The sequence below is a fragment of the Zonotrichia leucophrys genome, chromosome 21 (genome assembly GCF_028769735.1).
Source record: "Zonotrichia leucophrys gambelii isolate GWCS_2022_RI chromosome 21, RI_Zleu_2.0, whole genome shotgun sequence".
Classification (NCBI taxonomy): Eukaryota; Metazoa; Chordata; class Aves; order Passeriformes; family Passerellidae; genus Zonotrichia; species Zonotrichia leucophrys.
The window spans coordinates 4877513-4899294 of record NC_088190.1 but is presented as its reverse complement, the minus strand read 5'-3'; the positions used below and the strand labels follow the sequence as shown (position 1 = coordinate 4899294).

Here is a 21782-nt window from a genome sequence, read left to right as displayed (position 1 = left end):
GTCTTCAAGCTGAAATGAAATCTAAAGATGTAAAGTCAATGCTCTCTGTGCCTTTTCTGGTTCATCAATTAGAGATGTGGGAAGCTGAGCTAATGAGTTTCCCTTGTACAGTTGTTTCTGTTTGTGGCTGCAAGGTGGAAGGGATGAGATATAAAGAGCTTCCTCACTGGGACAGTGCACATGCTCATTTCCCCTTTTCTCCATATAGAAATACATGTGTTTCTGGATTCAGTATGGAAATTATTAGTATAGAAATAACTTTCCCATCACTTACATGTTTGCTCTGCAGAGGTGCCATGGCTAGCCTGCAATTCCTTTGGATGCATTTTGGATTTGCCTGAATCCTTGATAAAAAAAGGAATAAATGGCATGGTCAGAGCTGTTAGCTGGGCTCTTCCACTGTGAGAACTCTCACCTCACAGCATGTTCCTCCTTCCTACCTGCAGGAATGCAGTCTTAGTGACAGCAGCCAGCATGGCTTCTCCTCCCCTGTGGCTGCTGAGGATGTCACACATGTGTCATGCCACAGTTCTTCCCTTCAGCTCCACCAGTGCACAGAGCTGCCAGCTGAGCTGTGCTTGCAGAGCTCCTTCCCTGCATCTGGGTGAGTTGGAGACTGGTTTTTTGGGATGCTGGTAGGAGTAACCCTTGTTTGAACTGGCTGAATTCCTTCCTTCTGGATAATCCCTCATGTCATGTCACACCATCCTTCCAGGGGACTTTATCTTTTTCTTTCTTTCCTTCCTCACCCAACACTTCTGTCTTGCAGAAGAAATTGGTTTGTGGGAAATCAGTTCCAGTCTTCAGTGCTGCAGAGTCCAGATAATAATTCCCAGCCTCTCACCAGTTACTCTGCATGGGAAGAGGTAAGGCTAGAAAGTGTGTAAAATGTAAATAAACAAGTGTTTTCTGCATATTCAAATTTAGCAAAGAGCCTTTGGGTTTCAATATCAAGCATATGGAAGGCCTCACTGCTATTTTGTTCACTCTCAAACAGAAAATTTGGGAGATTGAGGCTTTTCTCAGGGTAACTCTTCCCTCCCAGCTGAGTGGAAGTAAGGCAGGTGTCAGGGATTTAGAAAGGATGTGTTAGACCCTCATGTCTGGCTGTTCATGTGGGGCATGTCGGGGATTTAAAAGGATCTGTTGGACCCTCATGTCTGGCTGTTCATGTGGGGCATGTCAGGGGTTTAAAAGGATGTGTTAGACCCTCATGTCTGGCTGTTCATGTGGGGTGGATGGGTTAGGGATGGAGCTGGGCAATCACACAGTGGCAGTGGCAGGGAGACACAGCTGAGCTGTGGGGAGTAACTGATATAACAGCAGTTCAAGGCCCTTTTTTGCTTTCTGGATTACAGGATTACACCTCTGACAACTCAGTGAGGAGTTGCTGGCAGCAAGCAGAGCAGCACTGCCTGCAGAGGTGCTTCATGGTCTGGTCAGCTCAAACTCAACACCATGTGAAGGCCCAGCAGCACTGCAGGCGTGTTCGGCTGTCTCGGTAGGGATCATGATTTCTAGAAGTTTCCTAAAGCTCTCTGTTCTAAAAGCTTTACACTTGCTTTAATTAAAAAAAAAGAAAAAGGAAAAGATTCTTCCTCTAGCTATTTTATTTTGTCTTCAGTGGGATTTTTGCAGCCCATTATTTTGGGGTTTTTCCAGCTTCAAAATGACTATGTAGGAACACAGTAATTTCTGGTTTGATGGAATGCCTTACGAATTAGAGCAAGCCCAGCTCTGCTGATAACAAGTCCTGATAACTTCCTATCCACTGAACTGGCCTTGCTCTCTACTGATTCCAAAGCTGAAGAGCACAACAGGCTTGGCACAGCCAGGACAGAAAACCTAACTCTGACCAGCTTGTCCTGTCCATCATTTCCCCTGATGTTTAATGGGGAAAGGATGTTTACAGGTCAGATGTGTTTCCAAAACTCCCTCGTGTGTATGTTTGTTGTTAAATTTTCCATTACAAAGGTGTGTATCTCTGTGAGTTGTTCCCACAGTCAGTGCAGCAAACTTTGTCCTTCTCAGAGCCTTTCTCAGCTGGCACCAGTGGGTCATGGAAAATAAGAACCAAGAAGCAGCAGCAGCACTAAAACATGGAGTTCATTGTGTCCAGGTGGCTTTCAGCCTGTGGAAAAGGAGACTGGCCCAGAAAGTGGAAGCTGACCGGAGATTCAGGTGTCATGCTCACCAGATAACTGCTGATGCTCTGTGGCATTGGCACTCCTGCTGGCAAAGTGAGTTACCCCATCCCACTGCATCACTGGTCTCTAGAGAAGACAGCAGCTCAGCAGCTCTGGGAATAGTTGGGATGGAGAAAGTCACACTTTTGGCTGGAATTCTGTGCACTGCTCCTCTGGAAAAACACATACCAGGAGTTAGCAGGTGCATTGTCACTGCATTCTGTCAGTAGGACATGTGACCTACTGTTCTGTTGTGCTTTAAATTAGGGAAGATGCTCCTTTGACACTTCTACCTGCACAAAAGTGTGTTCAAGCACTGTATTTTAGGAGCTGAGGAGTTAAATGGGCTTCCATGCAGCATTCCAAGTTTGAACATGTCTCCTCAGCCCAAGCAGTCAGGTTGGGAACAGGGTGTATCTTAACAATCCTGATCCCTCAAGGAATTCCATATGCTCTAAGTACTTGCACTGTGCCAGGGAAGAAAAACTCCCAATTTTTAATGGAAAACTGCCTTGCAGATAAGAGTGGAAGTAATCCATGCTCTCTTGCAGGGAAACTTTGAAAGAAGGTCTGACTGCCTTGCAGACAAAAAACTAAAAGGTGAATTCAAAAGTTTCTTTAGCTGCTTAACAGAGGACAGGAAATGTTAGCAAGTTAGGTCCCATTTGGTGTTTGCAGGAGATGTATTCTTTGCTGTTATTTCTCTGGAGAAGCAGTCCCTGGGCTCGCTGAGGAAGGTGTGCTCTCTCACAGGGAGCCGTGCTCTGGCAGAGCTGCAGCAGCAATGGGCCTGGCACAGCTGCCAGGAGAAGAAGAGGCTGGTCCTGCACACATGGTACTGCCAAACAAGGAAGCAGAAATATGCTGTTTTGTTCTGGGAACGTTTTCTCCTGCACAGGTTTGTTTCTTGCTCTCAATGCATTTCCAAAGGAAGCTCTGCATGAAGAGCAATTTATGTAGTGGTATCCACTTATGTAGTAGTATCCAATTTATGTAGCATTATCCTGCCTTTGAAAGTGTGGATAGCTCATGTATAAATGGAGCTTCTGTAGCAGCACTTCTCTGAGGATGTCTCTATTAAAGGGTCTCTTAACTAAAGCCTCACACCCCACCTCATTTTTCCCATTCAAAAATTATTTTCCTTCCAGAACTTGTATTCAGTCTTTGTTGTGCAGGGTGGTATTTGTGCACTAAGCAAGGGAGAGATGCAAACAAATTTCTGCAGTTTAAAATTTGCAAGCTTTATTTGCACCTCAGTGTTTGCTGAAAGGAATGGTGGGCAGAGAGCTTGCAGAGATCTGATGTTTACAAAGTTAGTCTTTTAGGATTCTGACACAGTGGGTTGATTTTAATTTAATGTGAAAAGTTGAGATTGATTTGTTCCTGCAGCAAAGCAGTGTAAAGCTTATGGAGGGAGAACCATGATATTCAACTCATCTTGGGGTTATTACAATATAGGTGAAGCTGTAATCTGTCTTTGAGTCTTATGTTATATTGACAGATCCTGAAAACACAAGAATTTAAATTTTTTCTCTCTTAACTGTGTTCAGTGGTCTTCTTATTGGAAACAGTTTTGTTTGTAGTTTATGTTCTATGAGGCCAGAGCCTGCCTGAAGTGCAGAGAAGTGTCCAGCTGTAGTGAACCAGAAAATAATTCAGGAGGATAAGAATGAATAAGATTATTTATGCCAAGGGTTCATTTTAAGGTACGAGATGTGCAAGTTTGGCCCTATAAGTTTTTGTTTTGAATTGCAGGTTCAGACTGAGAGAACACAAAGATCTGCAGAGGAAAAGGCAACTAAAAACCCAGTAAAACTTTGGTGATGTTTAGACTCTGCACTTACCCTATCCAATTGCATTTTCCTCTGCAAATCTATCTGTGTGGCTCCCTCATGGGAATTGTATTTAGGATAAGCCCTTAATGTTGCTCCTTCCTGTTGAGTGTGTCTCCACCATTAATCTTTTCCTTCTGAGTCTCTTTGATGAGAGTGTTTCTAATTTCTCACTTGGATGAGCTCTCTCTTTTGAGGGGGGCATTTTTTGTGCTGGGATAACCTGGAACAGCTTCTGTTGATCTTCCAGAAAGCCTGCCAGGCACAGAATATTCACACCTCTGCCCTATGGTGCAGTGGGGTGATTTTATAATGAAGGTCCAAATGGAACAAGGAACCAAAAGGATAAGCTAGAATTAAAAGCAGATTGCATTCTCTGCTTGCAGAGGAAGACTGGCCTCCTGTGCATCAGCCTGTGAGATACAGAGAGATTTTTGTGGGTGCAGATTTACAGTGCTGATTATAGTAACTCCTGAAGTTGTTGATTTTTTGGAATAAAATTGTCTTTGCAAAGATTCTAGTTGTACATCCCACATACACAGGGCTTTAGTTTGTGACAGCCAAGAAACAAAATCTGAATCTTGACAGCAAGTGGCTGTCATAAATGCTGCAAGCAGGCTTCAGGAATCTGCTGGGTTCCATGGTGAAGGAAATTTTAACAGTTTTACTCTCATCCTATAATGGAAAAATGAAAAAGCCTTCATCCAGCACCATCTTTCTGGTCAGCTGGTAACACAGAGATAAACTGAAGACTGGCTAATTAATTTTTATTTTTTTTAGTGTGTGTGGGGGACCGAGTATGTGTACTGGCAAGGCAGCCTTGGAAAGAATTTGTTTTGTAGGCAAAGAAAATGCATAGTATAAGATTGGATTCAGTTTGCAGAGGCCTTTGAATAGGAGGAAATGCTAAAATGGCCAGAGGGAAGCAGAGTCTCTTGAGTAGGTGTGAGAGGTAACAGTGCTGGGAACTGGAAGTAAAATGAGGGCAGGTTTTCAGCAGGAAGATGTTTGAAGAGCCTGAACTTGCACCTCCCAGAGATGAGGCACTGGAAAAACACACATAGCATAGAGGTCAATGCATAAATCTTGATTGCAGCAGTAACAGGAACAGGATTTTTTCTTTGTTGAATTCTCTTTGTCTTGCTTTGGCCATGTATGTGGGATACTGCAGGGCAGGTGAGAGGGTGAAATTTGGTCTGAGATGGAATTGTTACTTTAGGCATCTGCTTCTTTTCTGTGCTTGGAACTGTTTTTCAGGTGCCTTGTCTCTTGGGCCCAGGTCACTGCATGTCACCTGAGGCAGCGTGAAGCCCTCTCTTATTTTAAAAGAGTCAGAGAGCACCGACTGCTGGTTGGGAGCTTTGTTAAGTGGAGGGACAAACTCTGGAGAGCTGAACAGGTGCCAGGAGGGAGCAAGCACAAGTGGCAGGAGCCCTCTCCAGGTAAAGCCTGTCACCGCTGGCGAGTGGCTGCGAGAGGACAGCGAGCCCTGCGCCTGGGATCTGTGAGCACTGTCAAACAAGTAAGACAAGATAAAGCTCCCTAAGTATGAGAAGATAAAGGTCCCTATGAGACAGCTATTATTAACTCAGTGAGTCATGAGGCACTGAGGTAGTGTGACAAGGCTTGCATAAAAACCTGGTTTGATTTGTGGTGACTGCTTAGTCCCTGCTGTGAAATTCTTCACCGACTGTGCACACAACTTCATCACCATAATCTGGCACTGATTGCAGCAACCATATGGAGCACAGCAATAAGGAAAGGAGACATTTTGACCAGAGAGATGAGAGCACTCCTTCCTCTCTGCTCAAAGATAAGATGGGATAATCACTGTCCCTGCAGAGCAGAGTGAGTTGCCAGAGATACAGCTTTTTTTCAAAAGACTCACAGCTAGCAAACTACAAAGAAGTCCATTGATTTGGAAGGGCTGAGTCAGTCCTGCTGGGATCTCATCTGTGCAGTTTCCAGCCTGGGGTCTAGCACATTAAGCTGCCTGCAGAGCTGTGAGCCTGGGCTGTGTGAGTGCTGTGTGCATTGTGTTTACTCTTGGCTGCAGCTGTGTTATTTCTCTTTGCAGGCCTGCAACTACTGGACCAGAGCAGCTGCTTTTTCCCAGTGCTTACGGCAGCGCAGCACCCTCATAGGTGTCAGGAAAAGCAGAAAGATGGCTCTCTCTTGGCCCACCAGTAAGATTCTCACTCCTCTCTTCCTTTCACAGACCCATGTGGGGAGTGTGAGGGAAAGGGGATTGGTGTTCACCAGCTTAATGACTGGGATTCTGTGACCACGTTCACAGGGGTCCGAGGATGAGATGAGGATCTGACTCCATGTTTCAGAAGGCTGATTTATTATTTTATTACATATATATTACATTAAAACTATACTAAAAGAATAGAAGAAAGGATTTCATCAGAAGGCTGGCTAAGAATAGAAAAAGAAAGAATGATAACAAAGGTTTGTGGCTCGGACAGAGAGTCTGAGCCAGCTGACTGTCACTGGCCATTAATTAGAAACAACCACATGAGACCAATCACAGGTGCACCTGTTGCATCCCACAGCAGCAGATAATCAATGTTTACATTTTGTTCCTGAGGCTTCTCAGATTCTCAGGAGAAAAAAATCCTAAGGAAAGGATTTTTCAGAAAATATCATGGCTACAGGATTCCTCTGTGGAGCAGGAGCTCATGGCAATCAAACTCAGTTGATTTCTGGTGTTCAGGAGTTGAAGGACTGAGGGCTCATGGCAGCTCTGATGTCTCCCTCTCCAAGGTTAGCTCCTGTGTGATTCCTCTTTTGTTTCTTAGAAAGCAGAAGAGGCAGAGAAGAAGATTCAGCACCAACTGGACATTTTCCCAGTGCCATTCAGCGCTGGCTGGTGATCTACAGGAGTCAGAACAGGGCTGAGAGGTTTCTGGAGAGACCTGATGTGGTAGGAGCCTCTCATGCTCATGCAAGGATCCAGGAGAACACAGCAGGTGTGGACTTGGAGGAGCGGGCTAAGAAGTGGCTTGGGTAAGTGGAGTGCAGGGCTCTGGGCTTCCTCTTGCTGATACTGAGACATAAACTTTAAGGAATTTAGGGATTTTAGAGGAGCTGAGGTTTTAGTTAGAAATAATCAAAATAAATAGGTAGGCATTGATGAAGTTAAGAGTTAGTAATTAACTAATAATTGATTGCTTGTCAACATAATGTTTGGTTAGCTGGGTTTGTAATGAAGAATATAGAAACTGATAAATAGCTTTTAGGAACATCAGACAATTGTGGCCTCCTCTGTTCTGAAACCAATTGAAGACAGGAATGGGAGTTCTACCAAGGGTTCATTTGTCATATTTGCATTGAAAAGGTAGAAAGGTCAGAACGAGGAAGGCTTCATTTACTTCCTCATTTTGGGACCACTGATCCATTTCTAGGAACAAACTATGCATGCTTAACTAATTACCATACGAAGGGGGGAATGAGATGTACCAAAGTTATGAATATGCATTTGTATTTTGGGTATTCAATACTTGTATAGATAAAAGGACTCTGTAATCACCTGTAAATTGCAGTGTGTGTTTGGGAGCTATCCCACAATAAACACACACTTTCTAACTTTAAACTGTTAGAGAGTCTTTTTCTGTCACAGTTGGATATCAGTGCAGGATCAATATCCATATTTTTAATAAATCAATACCATCAGGGAAGGGCTCCCTTGTATGGCTGGTAAAGCTGATTTGATTCTCTTGCCTGCAGGAGGAGATACCTGAAGAGGTGGCAGCACACAGTGGAACTGCACCGGTGCCAGCACGACAGGAAACTGCTGTGCCTGGCAAGGGGGTGGCACCAGTGGAGGGAAGGCAGCAGGGTGGTGATACTGGCTCAGGTGCTGGTGAGTGTCTGGTGCCACTGGGGTGGCAGTGATGGGTGTTACTGGGCAAGCCTGCTCTGGGAGATGAGACCTGGGGGTTTAACAAATACCAGTAGGCAACAGAAATCCTGGTTTACTGCTGTGGCTGGTTTTTCCATTGTTCTTCTTGGAATGTCAGCTTGACAGACTGGCATATCCACAGATTTAGTTGTGCTTAGCCCTTACAGATGGGAAGCTCAAACAGGATTTGTCTAGATTGTCTGTAGACTGTGCAAAAAGTTCACAGCAGTTATTATGATCTTTGTCCTCATCTGTGTTCCTGATACATCCCACTGGTGCCCACAGTTTACCAAGAGCTGTCATTTGGCATTTCCCCTTCTGTTCATAGCCATGTTCTGCCTGGTTCCTGGGCTTTAGCTGTGTGAGCTGTGCTCTGGCCTGCCCAGGTAACAGGATGATGCCAGTGTAGTGTGAGCAAATCCATAGCTGGGGCACAATGGGGCATTGTCCTCTCCCCAGGGTGCTGGGATTTACCCACACTGTGCTGGAGAGAGCAGCTCAGCAAGAACTCTGGTTTTAGTCTGCTCTGTTTGTTACCAGTGCAAAGTCTTGTAAGAGGGACTCAGGAAAGCAGCTGGAGCAAGGTGGGACTGGAGGGAGGTGAGGTCATTTGCCTGCCAGAGCCCAGTTAATCTGTGTGCTGCCTCTTTTCCTGGCAGCACCAGCAGCGGCTGATGGAGAAGGCCTGGAGGGTGTGGAGACAAAGATACTTGCAAAGCTGTGTGGTGCAGAATCTTCTGGAGCAGGAAGCCAGGAGCCTCCTGTCTCAGGTAAGCATTTATGCCTTCTTCAATTCAGTGGACCTCAGTGATACAGAAAGCACCTCAAAGAGACAACTGGTGTTCCCTGTGTCTCCCCCTGCACAATGCACTTGCTTGGGGAGAAGATGAACACATCAGGGAATTGGACCAGCCAGTAAAAAAGCTTCCAGCTTTACATGGGTTCATCTATGGGTGTTTTTCAAAGCTTTGTGTCAGGAGTCAATTTCCCTGACATGTGCCCCCTTCCCTGCTGTTATTAGTGGTGTTAATCCCCTAATCCCCTGCCTCTTGAGACCCCACTCAGGGAGGAAACAGGCTCCACATTGGTGCAGGAGGACTGTGCTGACTTGCACCCAGGGGCAAGCAAATCACTATGAATTTATGAATTTGAGCGAGCAGGCAAAGCCTTAGAACTCGTATCCAGTAGCTCCTCTGCCTGCATCCCAAAGATTGATGCAGGATTAGGGCCTCCTTTAAGGAGACAGGAGCAGGTACTGAAATTAGAGGGCATTGGTCTTTCTTCTGTCACATTGATTTGTACTCTGCACGCCCCATATTGGCTCCAGGAGAGACAGGGAAGGGTTTTGAGTGAGGGGTAAGGCAGCTGGCAGAGCCATTGCTAGGAAAGCTGTTTATGGGTTCTGTAAGAATGGCTGCAGCCCCTCAAGGGTAACCTGAGTGTTTGATGTGTACACTTTGCTCTTTCAGGCCTTTGGGAGGTGGTGGCAGCTCACAGCATTCCAGTGTAAGGACAAAGGATCCCGCTGAATGCAGGGGCTGCCTGCAGCTGCTGCTCCATTCAGGACACGTGGAGGATCCAGCTCCTGTCACAACAAAGAGGTGGTCCTGTGCTGCCAAAAAAGAACTCTCTGCTCTTACAATAAAAGCAGGGCTGCCACTCAGAAGGATGACAGCCAAAGAACAACCAGGAAGAGATTGTACCTAGTGAAAGGTCCTCTTTAAAGGACTTGTGTCTTAACTCCTTAGCAACACAAACAGAGAACAATCCCTTTACCTCTTCACAGTTGTGAGGGTACATTCTCTTCTTCTCTGGACCATGCTTTTGCTGGAGTTCTGATTAAAGAGCAGAAAAACCTTATAGGCTTTCCTTTTACTCCGTGTTTTTTCCCTGGACAGGAGCTTGGTGTCAAGGGGGGAGTGTGCAAATACAGCCTTAGAGACGAGCAGGAGTTTGTGAGTGCTGAATCCTTTTGATTTCAAACTCTGGCTTGGGTAGGTACAAACACAGCTCTTTATTTTTAGATTTGGCTTTTCCCCTGGAGGTGGGGGGGCAGATTTCCACATGGCTCCCACCTCCTCCCCCTGTCTAGGTCCATCAGCTCTTCATTAAGCCTTTCAGTGGGTGGCCAACCTCCTGACTGCTTCCTGCTGCTTCATTTCTGTGCTGAATGGGCAAGGTATGAAGAAACCTGCTGGGAACAGCTGAGCACCAAAAGCTTTGCCGAGGCTAGACAGGCGTGTCTGATCCCCAGCCTTCCCATTACTTGCCTCTATGATTGATGCCTTGTAATTACCCTGGATATATGAGCCCGCTCTCAGACAGCTGTAACAAGAGGGTCTGAACAATCTGGAAAAGGCTTTTCTTCCTTGCTTGTTTGAAAGAGATGCTCACAGCATGGCGGGGATCTTGAAATCCCACTGGGAACTGCTCCAAGGTAGTTTTCCTAGCCTGTGGCAGCTTTGCAGGATTGTTAAGTACACAAAGCAGCCGCCATAGCTTCCCCAGCCCCTTATTCCAATGCCTTGGGGCCTGAGGCTGTTGAGAGGCATTAGGTCAGGAAAGATAAGCTTAGCTCAGGAAAGATAACCTATCTTTTCTTGAAAAGAATACCTAACCTTGCAGGATTGAGCTCAACAGTGTAGCTGGTTACTTTTGGTAAATTCTACAATTCACACTTTCTCCACTCTACCTTGGAACTTGGACCACACTCAGGACATGCATTGAAAGTGAAGGCAGAACTGCCCCAGAAACAATTGAATTTTCTTAAAACTTTCCCCTATGCCAGGTGATTAATAAGCAAACAACATGAGTCTCTGCTATAGAATACAACCTAATAAAAGAGACATTTGTATGCATGTATTTTATTGTATGTAATCTAGGAAATAGTATGATTCCTACTTAGTCTTATCCAAATGGAAATTCCCATAGTTGTATTAAAAAGAAAACAGGAAATACAATACAAAGAGAAAAGTTAGGAAGAAAATTTGAACCTTCTTCTGGAGTGAGTGCAAAAGTGCCTGATGATCAACTGTGAAATATATTTTAAGAGTGCAATATAAAAGCAATTTGACCTTCTTTTCCAGGCTGGTAAGTGTTGATATAATCCCCTTGCACAGGTACAGCTGACAGGAGTGTTTCTGTTCCCCTGCCAGCACTTCTGGCACAGGCAAGTTACCAGAGGGGAAAGTTACCAGAATCTGGTGTTCTTCAGTTACTCTAATTAGCTTAACCATGATTAGCAGCTCTTCATCCTGCAGACCCCGGCCTTTGGGCTCAGAGGTTCAGGCAGTTCTGGCTAGTGTTCAGTGAGAATGGCTCAGGCAGCCTTGGTGTGGGGACAGAGGAGCACAAAGTGAGGGTAGATGGGAGCACCACCCTGCTCACGGTGTGGGAGTGTGTTCATTGTCAGCACAGCAGCTGCTGCATTCCCCAGGTCAGTGGATGGGAGGAGGAAGTAGGAGATTAGGAGAAGAATTTTCACTGCTGAGTTGGAGAGTTCAACAGCTCAAAGGTATCCTCCACGACCTGCCAGAGGCAGTTTTCTAGTGGGAAGTCATTGTCCACCAGGTTGACCAAGTAATAATTGTCATGGATGTACTGGATGATCATGCGGGAGGGAGACTCCTCTTCATAGAGCTTGGCCCACTGCTCGATCCACAGTGCAAAGGCCTCATCCTGCCACAGGGACAACAAACATGGGCAGCTGTGAGACTTCTTCATGTTACTTAATTTAGGTACACGTGTTACACATCACTGGCCAGACTGTGGCTTGTTTCTTCACAGTAAAAATGCTCAGAGTTGAGCAAGGAGCTTTATGCTTTCCAGTCAGCAGCAAGTGCTCAGAGCTGAAAGGAGACCCTGCAGTACAATGGATGGCTCAATGCTGCCCCTGCATGTGCAGGAGGGGAGGAAGAGCCACTGTCCACTTTCTTTTCCAGTTTGGTAACTGCTGATACAATCCCCTTGCATAGGCACAGCTGACAGGAGAGTTTCTGTTCCCCTGCCAGCATTTCTGGCACAGGAAAATTACCAGAGGGGAAAATTATCAGAATTTACAGTACAGTAACAGTAGCAGCTCTCAGTCCCTGTTTATTGGGTGCTTTGTGTCTGACAACAGCTCTTGCTGGAGCTGAGGGAGCAGGAGGAGCAAGACCTCTGCAAGCCAATATAGCAACAGCCCTCAACTGGGAGGAGTGCCAGAAACTAAAACTAAATCAGACACTGAATTTCCAGGGCATCACAGCAATGCATGCAACAGAAGGGAGGACTCACCTTCCAGGAGAGGAAGCTCACAGGATCCACTACAGTGGGCTGGATGATCTCCCTGCCTGGGAAGATGCCCCAGGTGACAGCATTGGGTTGCAGATCTGGAGCATTGGTGATATTCTCACCCTGACAAAGGAAGGAAAACCTTTCTGAAGCAACTGCTGGAGAAGGGACTGAGTTAGTTGGAAAAAGTGTATTTACCCTCTCCTTGTTTAGGGACCAGAAAGCTGCTGCACACCACAGCTGATGAGCTTTGCTTTCCCTTCCTTTCATCATGTCTGAATATTTGGTATTTGTGTCTCTCCCAAGGTGGTGAAAGGAGAGTGGCCTTACCTTGACATTGACAATATGGTAGTTCACTCTCAACTCATACTTCCTCAGCACTTTGAGCAGTGCCCTGACAATTTCACTGGAGGTGAAGAACTCTAGGTATGCCTGCAGGGAGGGATGGAGAAGGAGGAAGAGAATCAGAACCTTAAATCACAACAGAACTGCACAAATATAGGTAAACAATGACATTTGTAGAGTCTGGGGTTGTATGTTCATTCCCAGAAACACATACTGATTCACTCTTGCTCAAGCCTCTGTGGTGAGTGAGCTAGGGGAAAAATAACTGGGGAGAGCAGAGGGAACAGCCCAGGAACAGTGCACTGAAGAAAGCTACACGCTGCCTGTTTTGCATCCAGGTAAGTCCAGGAGCAGCAACAAACTCCAGGGTTACCACAACTGCACAAGGAAGCTTGGAAGAAGCCTCAGCTTAATCTTCATTTTCCAGGAGTGTCCTGCCAAGGCAGCCCAGCCTGCTGAGAGCAGAACTCTGGGGTCTCAGCTGGCCTCTCCCAAGCACCACCACTCCCTGTCCTCATCTTTTGTTCCCAATTCTCCCCGTGTGCTTACATAACCAAATTCTGTGCTTGGCTGCTCCCAACAACTGCATCCCCTCCCCCCATTTCCTGGCAATTGCGGGAGATGATGGATTTCCCTCACCTCAGGGGAATTTCTTCCTTTGAAAACATAAATGCATTTGCCATCTGCTGGTCTCTGGTTTTACTGGTTTGGATCCCTTTTGAACAAGGATGCTTTGTCTTCCAGTAGGAGTTACTTGCCTGGCATTTACCTTGATGGGATATTCCTGTCACAGCCATTCTAGGGCCTGAAATGCCTGACAGGGGGAGGCAGGCATGACTGCAGGCCAGGGAAGGAACATGACCAGTCTAAACAGCACAGTGCATGGGCTGGGGGCAACTGTGGACAACTCTGACATACAGAGGGACAGAGGAAATTTTTAAATATCTATTTATCACCAAGAGATGCTGGGTGGTAGAGATACTACCCCATTGATTCCCATTGTGTGAAAAATCTGGGTGCTTTGTGCATCACTGAATCAGATGCAGGGGCAGGCACATGTGTATATAGATAAAATGTCACAGCCCTGCTCTAGAAACAAGTTACCAATAATTACTTGCTGAGAATAAAACCATGAAACTCTACAGATGTTCAATAGATGTTTTGAAGTGGGGGGAAATAGCCATAGAAATGGCATTATGGCTCTTAAGACACCAAAGGAGCTTTGCCTTATCTCACCAAGAATGCAGTAAGGTGTGGATAGAAAGATTATGTGGATGTAAGGCTGGGAGCTCCCAGCCTAACAGAGACCAAAGCAGTCAAACTCTGCTGTCCAGCCCAGAGAAATACAGTACCTTTTGGAAAACATAACCTCCACTGGGCCCCCAGCCCACAATGGGGTCTGTGGATGGTTTGCCATTGATGTTTGGCTGGGAGTTGATGGTCAGGATTCCCCGTCTGTTGACCTTCTCCAGCTGGTCCTTCAGGAGGTTGGTTTCAGTAGCAAGAGGGTCATCATTCCAAGGCATACATGTGACCTGCCATGAGGAGAAAGGATGGTTCACAATGGATGTAACAACCCCTGGATTTCCATCGGGGTGTTGAGGTAACTCAGCAGTGCCTTAACAGTCTCAAACACAGCTGCTTCAGGAGAGAACTCCCAGGTTTGGTTCAAGGGTTAGGATATGCACAACTCTAAGAATGCTGAACTCAATCAATACTGGTCCTGTATACTCTTTTATGCTGAGCTTTAGCTCTGGCTGCTGGACCCCCTTCAACCAGTGTGCTAGGAAATCCTTTTGGATAGAGAAGTGCTAATTCTTTACAAAAACAATGTGGTACCAAGAACAAGAGGAAATATGCATTATTGTTTGTGGCCCACTGACCATCCCTTCCTGGCCTCTCACCTTGTACCCATTCTTGTTGGGCTCTCCAGTGATGTAACATGTGAACACCTCAAAGACACTTTCCTCACTAGTCAGTTCTTCTCCCCACATCTTCAGGAGCTCCTCACGGGGAGACTTGCTCTTCAGATAGAAGAGGTAATAGTCCTTCAGTTCCCCAAAAGCTGGAGAGGAGGAGTTACCCCTGGAAGGGGAGAAGACACAGAGCTGAAATTACTGAGGAAAATGAGCTGGTTTGGTGATGCAGGAAGAGAGCCAAGCAGCAAGAGAAGCACACAACAAAACCCACCTTGACACAAAAAGTCCCAAAATCTTGGTGCTATTCATCTCACCTCACTCAAATCCAAGCAACAGGGGACAACTTTGCTAAAGCCACCTCAGGTGTGCCCAGAACATCAGACTTTCCTACCACAGCTCTGCCTTCCTGCACCCTGTGGAAACCCAGGGCACTGGGAATATTTCTGTGTCTGCTGTGGGGTGCCCTGACCCCCAGGGCAGCACTGACTCTGACCCTCATCCATGGAGAAAGTTTCCTAAACTCCAGACTAGACTACAATCCACTAGGGTATGAAATAGATTACAGAGAGTAGTGCAGGTGGATCACTTGGTGAGACATTCAGGTTTTGGGATTTTTAGTATGTTGTGGATGGCAGCAAGGTGGAGGGCACAGGGTGTTGTCCTGGGTTTCTTCTTCATGCTTCCTCTTCCTCCTTCTCCATGGGTTTGGGTGGCATTTTGTAATTGAGCAGAAAAGTCTGCACTGCAGCTATGGGATCAGTTATTGGGTTAAAAGGGGAAATAATCAAAGTGTCAGCTCTTAATTGGACAGTTTAGTCTGAAGCCCTTGTACCAAGAGATTGTTGGCCATTTTGTGCCTTCTAACGAAAAGTTGCCCAACTCACAGCAGTGAGACTGTTTTAGTGATAAGAAATAATAAACACCTGAGTGTGAACATGAACTGCTGTTCAGTGCCTTCAATCCAGACCCAGAGAAACCCACAGCTGGGACCCCCACAGCAGGTGCCAGCTTACCATCGGCCATTGGGGAAGTCATCCCACTCCTGGGTTCTGTAGATGTAGCTCTTTGGCCTGGAGGCCCAGAAGATTGGCCTGACATCCTCCACTCTCCTCTTGGGGTGGGCACTGACTGCCCAGGGCAGAGGCCGCCTGCAGGGGATGAGCAGATGTTAACACAGCTCCTCTGCTGACTATATAAATACTATATAAAAAATATATACTAAGAAAGAGAAAGGAGACATCAGAAGGCTCAACAAGAACGATAATAAAAACCCATGACAGACTCAGAGTCCAGCACAGCTGGCTGTGATAGGCCATTAATTAAAAACAATTCACATGGAACCAATCAAAGATGCACCTGTTGGTAAGCAACCTCCAAACAATCAGCTAATTATTGTTTACATTTCTTTTCTGGGGCTTCTCAGAAGAAAAATCCTGGTGAAGGGATTTTTCAGGAAGCATCATGGTGACACCCATCCATTATTTGTACCTTCAGTAGACGGGAGGGATGGACAGATGGACAGACAAGTGGAACTAACAGAAGCCAAGGCATTCTGCCCACCTGGGGTCCTCGTTCCAAATGCCCAGGCGCTTCAGCACCTCGGTGGTGGCCACCTCGCGGTTGAGGGTGTAGAAGTGGAGCCCGTGCACCATCCCACTGTCCAGCAGCTCCCGGCACATGGACACTGCCAGCTCCACCCCGTAGTTCCTGATGGCTGCGTCGTTGTCCTTGATGGGCTCAATCACATCTTTGATTTCCTGGGGCACTTCCAGCTTGGAGAGCTTCACCAGCTGGCGCAGGGAGTGGTAGCCCTGGATGAGAATGCAGATTATTATTTTTCCAAGAGCCGTTTTGGCCATCCCACTAACACAGGTATTTTATCTCGATTTTTGTGGCAGGAGATTTACAACTGGGGCTCCCAGGCCTCATCTCTAGGATGGTAACACAGCCACTTTAGGTGATTTGTCCCCACATCCTTGCCTAAGCCCAGCATACTCAGGACTTGCAGGCCATTGTCCTTTATATCCCTTTTTGCCATATGGGCACAAGAAACGTTTTCAGCTTGTTATTAGCAGCCTAAGAGTTTAATTTGGCCTACCACCAACAGATTTATTACATTCAGCAGTCTCTCTTCCCTAAAATTTTGTGGAGGATATTTACAGACCTCTCTCAGGCCCCCTACAAATACCTAACATCCTAGATCCTTATTCCCTCCCTAAATCCAAATAACTGGATTTCACCTGTATAGGGAAGATGCCAGGAATAATGGGGCAGGTAATGCCAATGGCTTGACAATCCTTCATGAACTTGAGAAAGGTTTCTGGTCGGAAGAAAAGCTGTGTAATGATGAAATCTGCTCCTGCATAGACTTTCTCCTTCAGGTGCTTCAGGTCTGCCTCATAGCTCTCTGCTTCAGGATGACCCTTGGGGTAGCCTTTGGGGAGAAGGGAGAAAAAAAATGAAAAATGGTGGTCAGGACAACATGCAGAAATTAGGAAGCATCCAATCTGATTGTACTGTCACAGCCCAGGTCCAGGGAGGGACTGCTGAGCTGATTTCCCTGTCTCAGACCCTGCACAGTCTGCAGCAGAAGGCATTTACCTGCCACACAGATGTCGAAGTAATCATCAAATTCATTGCGAATGTGCTTAACCAGATCAACAGCATAGTTGAAACCATCTACTTCTTCCTCCCATTCCTCACCAGCAGGATCTGAAAAGAGAACAAATTCACAGGTCTGTTTGCTGAACTCAGATCTGGTAGTTCTGTAAAAACCTGGTATCAAAAGGAAGACAGGTGAACTCCCAAATCTGCAGTTTTACCTATGGACTGGTTTTGTCTGCCCTTGAGCTGAAGGCACTGCTAACAAAGGGCTCAGGTAAAACAGTCTCAGCATTTAATTCCTGCAGAAGGAGCCCCCAAATCTTTTCTGGTTTTACTCTGGAATTGGACACAGCAGCAGCAGCACAACCTCTGCACTAACATCCCAGGACAGAGGGATTCACCTCCACGCAGGGCCATGATGTTCTTCAGCCCGAGCCTCTTGGCCTTCTGCAGGTGCCCTGTGATGTCATCCTTGCTCTGGTTGCAGCAGGTCATGTGCAGGATGGTCTCCAGGCCACAGTAGTTCACTGCAGTGTAAGCAATAATCATGGAAGAGGTCTCCTTGTCAGATCCTGGGTCCCCTGCAGGGTGCCACGTCACGTCAATGAAGAGGGGACCACCTGCTCCCATGTGGTCAAACCTGTGGGGTTTAAAGCTGAGTTAGCCTACAGCAGATGGCCAAATCCCCTCCCTGTGCCTTGAGTATCCTGCTCACTGCTGGAATGCCAGCAGGCAGAGAGAGCTTGGATGACAGCAACAGGACAGACCACTAAAGTGTTGCACTAAGAGTTTAGCAAGTGGCTGATGTAAATAAGGAAAGCCATCCTTACAATTTCATAGAAGAGGCAGTGGAGGTGTTCTCTGTACAACAGACTCTCTCCCTGCCTGCTCTGATAGACTGACACAGCTTCTGACAGACAGAAATGCAAATCCCATTCCTTTTGAGATAGGAGACTATGCTGCAGCCCCCTCTGTTGCCAGCTTGAACTGTAGAGGCCACAGAGCTTCCCTAACTTGTCTCTCTCCTGCTCCAAGGTGGAACAGGCCCTTCTGTTCAGCAGTGGCTTATAGCAATTATAAAAAGAATTATGAAATACCCTTTTCTCCTCCAGATATGTCCATGGTGGCTCCTGGGGCTCCAGAATAACTCCTAGCTCTGCTGTGACCTATCAGCTTTCATTTAGCATGTAGATGTGGATACCTATGTCTAGGCTAAAACTCTAGTACAGAGGCACAAACCATAGTGGCTGGATGAATATTGAAAGGAAATGGGAATGTGTTTCAGAGATTTTGGCACACTGGCCATCAAGGAATATTTTCTGCTTTTACTAGGTACTTTTCTGCCCCAGTATTGTGCTTCAGACCCAGAAAGTGACATTGGGCTTACTCCATCTTCCCAGGGCATGGGAGTGGGGAAACAACCTGGCCCCTCAGCAATCCCACCGTGACACTTAACTCTTCAGGGCCTCCAAGGAAGACACGTTACTTGGTGTCCATTACCCTCCTCAGCAGGAAAGCACAGCCCCACTACCTGCTTCGTCACCTGGAAGGGGAGACAGAGCATGGAGCAGAGCCTGCCTCTGTTAGTCAGCTACTTCCCTGCCCTCCACCACAGACACCTCCCCTCTCGTACCCTGCAGCACTCGCCTGGAGATGAGATTGACAGCAGCATTGGCCGTGCGTGGAGGGAAGAACTCGAGGGAGAACCACTTGTCGCCAGCGTCCTGCCGGCGGCGCATCTTGTCCCGCAGCCGCTCGTGCCGCTCGGCGTCCAGCACGGGCGTGGAGCAGCGCGAGCTGTCCTTGGAGCCCTCGCTGCCGCTGCTGCTGCCGCCATCCGACCTGGAGCTGGAGCTGCCGCTGCAGCTCTGCTGGCTCTCATTAACCATGGTGGGAGCTCTGCAGAAGGGAGCACAAAGAGGATGGTCGGTACGTGGGTGTCTGCACTGCTGGGGTGAGCAGCAGATGATTGAAGAAGCCAATGCCGAGACCCAGCATCCACCACCACCACCACCTTTCACTGTAAGCTGTAGTGGGAAATCTGGTGAAAACACAGGAAAAAGCGTGTTTAGATAGCGCTGATAGTGATTGTAGCCTTGGGCTGGGCATGCATAGGAATGTGCCCCCTGTTGAAGGAGTGACAAAACCCTCCTTTAAAGAGGAAATAAGCCCAGAAGTTTCCTCAATCAGAAAAGACACCTCATAGGACCTGGGGGACTTCACCTCAAACTTAAGGATAGCCAATTGGACAGGAGCCAGAAAGTTCCACCTGAGCAATTTACTAGAAAAAGAAGAGAAAGAAACCAATGGCTTTTGTGAGGTGCTTTACCAGGAGCAAGAACCTCTTGCACCAGGCTCGGTTTTTCTCTGTAAAGAGTTTTGTTATTTTGCCTTTTATTAAATCTTTATGTTTCCAACACTACCACAGAAGCCATCCTGCTGATTTTATGCCTTCTAAGGCAGCTGAGCTATCTTGGGTGTGAAATAGATCTCCAAGAGCTTATGAGACCTGCCTTGAGGAGACCCCTATTTCAGGCATGCCGGCAGATATTTTTTATTGTCTACTGCAGCTGCTTCTTGGACTGTTTCCATCCTGTTTGTGCCCAAAAGGCAGCACTGCTTCACAGTGTAGGTAGGAAAGTCAGTGCTAATGGGGCAGATACTCAAGACTGCACAAACTATTGCTGTGTCAGAAACAAAGTAAAGCCTGTTTTCTTTGCTGGTTTCACACCTGCATTTCCAACCATTAGCCTTCTCCACACACCACTGTCCCCTATGCCAGTCCCACTGCACACACTCAACTCTGTACCAGACACACTGTTCCCTTGGTCAACAATTGGGGCTGCTTGGAAACAAGGCCAGCAGGGACCATCCTCATCTCCCTGCCTTGCAACAAGATCAGCTGTGCTTGCTTGGTACTACAGAAATTAAACAGCACTGCAAGTCAGTGGTACAAGTAGGTTTAGGATACCCAACTCCACTTAGCTCTGCAAAATGTCCCATCCTGTGCCTTTAAAACGAGGTAGGGATTACAGTTATGGAAGAGCTACCACAATATTTGGATCTGTGTTATTTGCTTTAGTAGCTGCCAAAACTTGAAATTCTCACTGGGAAGCAGCATGTCCAAGTATGACATAACTCTGGAGAGTGTTTTGGGGGAAGCAGCTGCGTGAACCATCACACTCTCAGTCCTTATCATCAGGTCTGTGGGTTTAGTTCAGCCAAGAAGACTTTGAACTCATCTTCTACTGTTTACACCGGAGCTGCCAATCAAGCAAAACCCTTTGAGAGAAAGTCTACTTTTATCACCTGAGGAACCTGTCCAGCTGGCAGCAGATGTGAGAAAGAAGCGCAGGCTTTCTGTTCCAAGCTCTCCTGTGTACCAACACAGCAGCTGCAGTAAAAATCAGCACCACAGACCTACTGAGAGGTGAAGCAAACCCAACTGGGTGCACAGCCACAGCCCTGACTAGGCTCAGAGGACTCTGCCTGACATCCACATGCATTAATCTGGGAGAAATATCCCCAAGCACACATTAGTGATCGAGCTAGCAGCTCACAATCACATGCTGTCAACTCCCAACATCGCATTTCCAGCAAGCACAGCACAGCCCTGCAGGCAAATCAAAGGAGCTTTGTTTTCTGATTTGAGATTTTAACACCCATCACATGGAAAAAGGGTTCAGGTCTCTATAAAATGAGATTGGCTGTTGAGCAAAGCTCCTTATCTTACTAGCAATAACAAATCATGAAGACATGACAAAGGCACGCTTAGATTTTTGTCTACAGGCAGCATTTGGAACAATTTCCTTACCATGATACGCATCACAGATCTGCTGGCAGATACTTCTAGTTATTGCAAAGAGAAAAAAGATAAGCCTAAACAACAAGAACAGCAGCAAAGCAAGACAATTTTTAACACCTGTCAACATTCCTGCTCCTTTGTCATGCTGCAGAGCTCAAAGATCCGTGGCTCAACACACTTCTGATGCTCACCATGGATGTACCTGCTGTGTTTTTATGATGTTAGTGGTATTCCAACTCCTTCCAGCCCTGAGCTGACACCGATACACACAGAGTGTGCAGTCTGCATTCCCCTAAGCTCAGTTTTTCCCTTCAGACTGAACTCGGCAGCAGCAGATGCGTTTTTCTCACAGGTGCACACGCTGCACGGCGCTGCTCCAGGGCCACGGCATCAGGCTGAGGCCAGGCGGGCACCGAGGGGCCCGGGGCTGCGTCCACCCCCCGAACAGCTGAGGGGCCAAGGGACAGCCAAGGGGGAAAGACCGGAGGGAACCCGGCAGCTGGGGAAGGAGGGCAGGAGCAGCATCTGCGATCCCGAGCGCCGGGGAAGGGGTCGGAGTCAGGCAGGTCACTGCAGCCCGATCGCCCCTTCACCTCAGCTCACCCCGCCAGCAGCACGGCCCGGCCGGAGCAGCCACACGGGCCGAGGGGAGCCCCGGGCAGTGGGGCAGCGATGGAATTCCCGCTCCCGGGCCCCGCTCACCTGCGGCCGCTGTCGGGCGCTGCCTGCGCCGCTCGCCCGCCGCGCTTTAAAGGCGGCCGCGGCCGGGCGCGTCACGTGTGTGCCCGCGGCTGCCCTCACCCGACATGGCGCCGCGGGCCGGGCCGGGGCGGGGCCGGGGGCCGGATGGGGCCTGGGGGTGCGGCCACAGCGGGCCGAGGAGGCGGGAGCGGCGGGGCTGAGGGAGGGAAC

General features: G+C 47.5%; 2 protein-coding genes and 1 long non-coding RNA gene across 8 annotated transcripts; 2 read left to right on the top strand and 1 right to left on the bottom strand.

The window, feature by feature from the left end:
- Positions 1–784: 784 nt before the first annotated feature.
- LOC135456568 (uncharacterized) lies at positions 785–2175 on the top strand. Its single transcript, XR_010442573.1, has 3 exons — positions 785–866; positions 1359–1501; positions 2032–2175. It is a non-coding gene; the product is annotated as an uncharacterized LOC135456568 (long non-coding RNA).
- Positions 2176–5745: 3570 nt separating this feature from the next.
- C21H1orf167 (chromosome 21 C1orf167 homolog) lies at positions 5746–9757 on the top strand. Of its 2 annotated transcripts, XM_064730873.1 has the most exons (6): positions 5746–5866; positions 6096–6204; positions 6823–7030; positions 7751–7886; positions 8585–8695; positions 9395–9757. In XM_064730873.1, exons 2-6 carry the CDS (start codon positions 6183–6185, stop codon positions 9452–9454), a joined length of 537 nt encoding a protein of 178 aa, XP_064586943.1. In that variant the 5' UTR covers positions 5746–5866; positions 6096–6182; the 3' UTR covers positions 9455–9757. The 2 variants fall into 2 exon arrangements, with proteins under 2 accessions (XP_064586943.1, XP_064586942.1); XM_064730872.1 differs by lacking the exon at positions 5746–5866 and having other exon boundaries at positions 6077–6204.
- An 873-nt stretch (positions 9758–10630) lies between these two features.
- Positions 10631–21753, bottom strand: MTHFR (methylenetetrahydrofolate reductase). 5 transcript variants are annotated; one of them, XM_064730378.1, is made up of 13 exons: positions 21573–21753; positions 20880–20914; positions 18713–18964; positions 17467–17705; positions 17063–17173; positions 16702–16895; positions 16022–16272; positions 15475–15609; positions 14447–14627; positions 13895–14077; positions 12528–12629; positions 12201–12320; positions 10631–11603 (listed from the first exon to the last, which is right to left on the bottom strand). In XM_064730378.1, the coding sequence occupies exons 3-13, from the start codon at positions 18952–18954 to the stop codon at positions 11406–11408; spliced, it is 1956 nt and encodes a 651-aa protein (XP_064586448.1). In that variant the 5' UTR covers positions 18955–18964; positions 20880–20914; positions 21573–21753; the 3' UTR covers positions 10631–11405. The 5 variants fall into 5 exon arrangements, with proteins under 5 accessions (XP_064586448.1, XP_064586447.1, XP_064586449.1 ...); XM_064730377.1 differs by lacking the exon at positions 20880–20914; XM_064730379.1 differs by lacking the exons at positions 20880–20914; positions 21573–21753 and adding an exon at positions 21062–21564.
- Positions 21754–21782: the final 29 nt, after the last annotated feature.

Bases quoted from the DNA above. Each gene is read 5' to 3' on its own strand.
- C21H1orf167 (XM_064730873.1), top strand. From the start codon at position 6,183: ATGGCTCTCTCTTGGCCCACCA. The intron at 7,031-7,750 runs GTAAGTGGAGTG...TCTTGCCTGCAG, and splicing joins CGGGCTAAGAAGTGGCTTGG to GAGGAGATACCTGAAGAGGT. The intron at 8,696-9,394 runs GTAAGCATTTAT...TTGCTCTTTCAG, and splicing joins CCAGGAGCCTCCTGTCTCAG to GCCTTTGGGAGGTGGTGGCA.
- MTHFR (XM_064730378.1), bottom strand. From the start codon at position 18,954: ATGGTTAATGAGAGCCAGCAGAGCTGCAGCGGCAGCTCCAGCTCCAGG. The intron at 17,706-18,712 runs GCGAGTGCTGCA...TAAACCCCACAG, and splicing joins GCTGTCAATCTCATCTCCAG to GTTTGACCACATGGGAGCAG. The intron at 16,273-16,701 runs GTGAAATCCAGT...ATTCTCATCCAG, and splicing joins CTGGCATCTTCCCTATACAG to GGCTACCACTCCCTGCGCCA.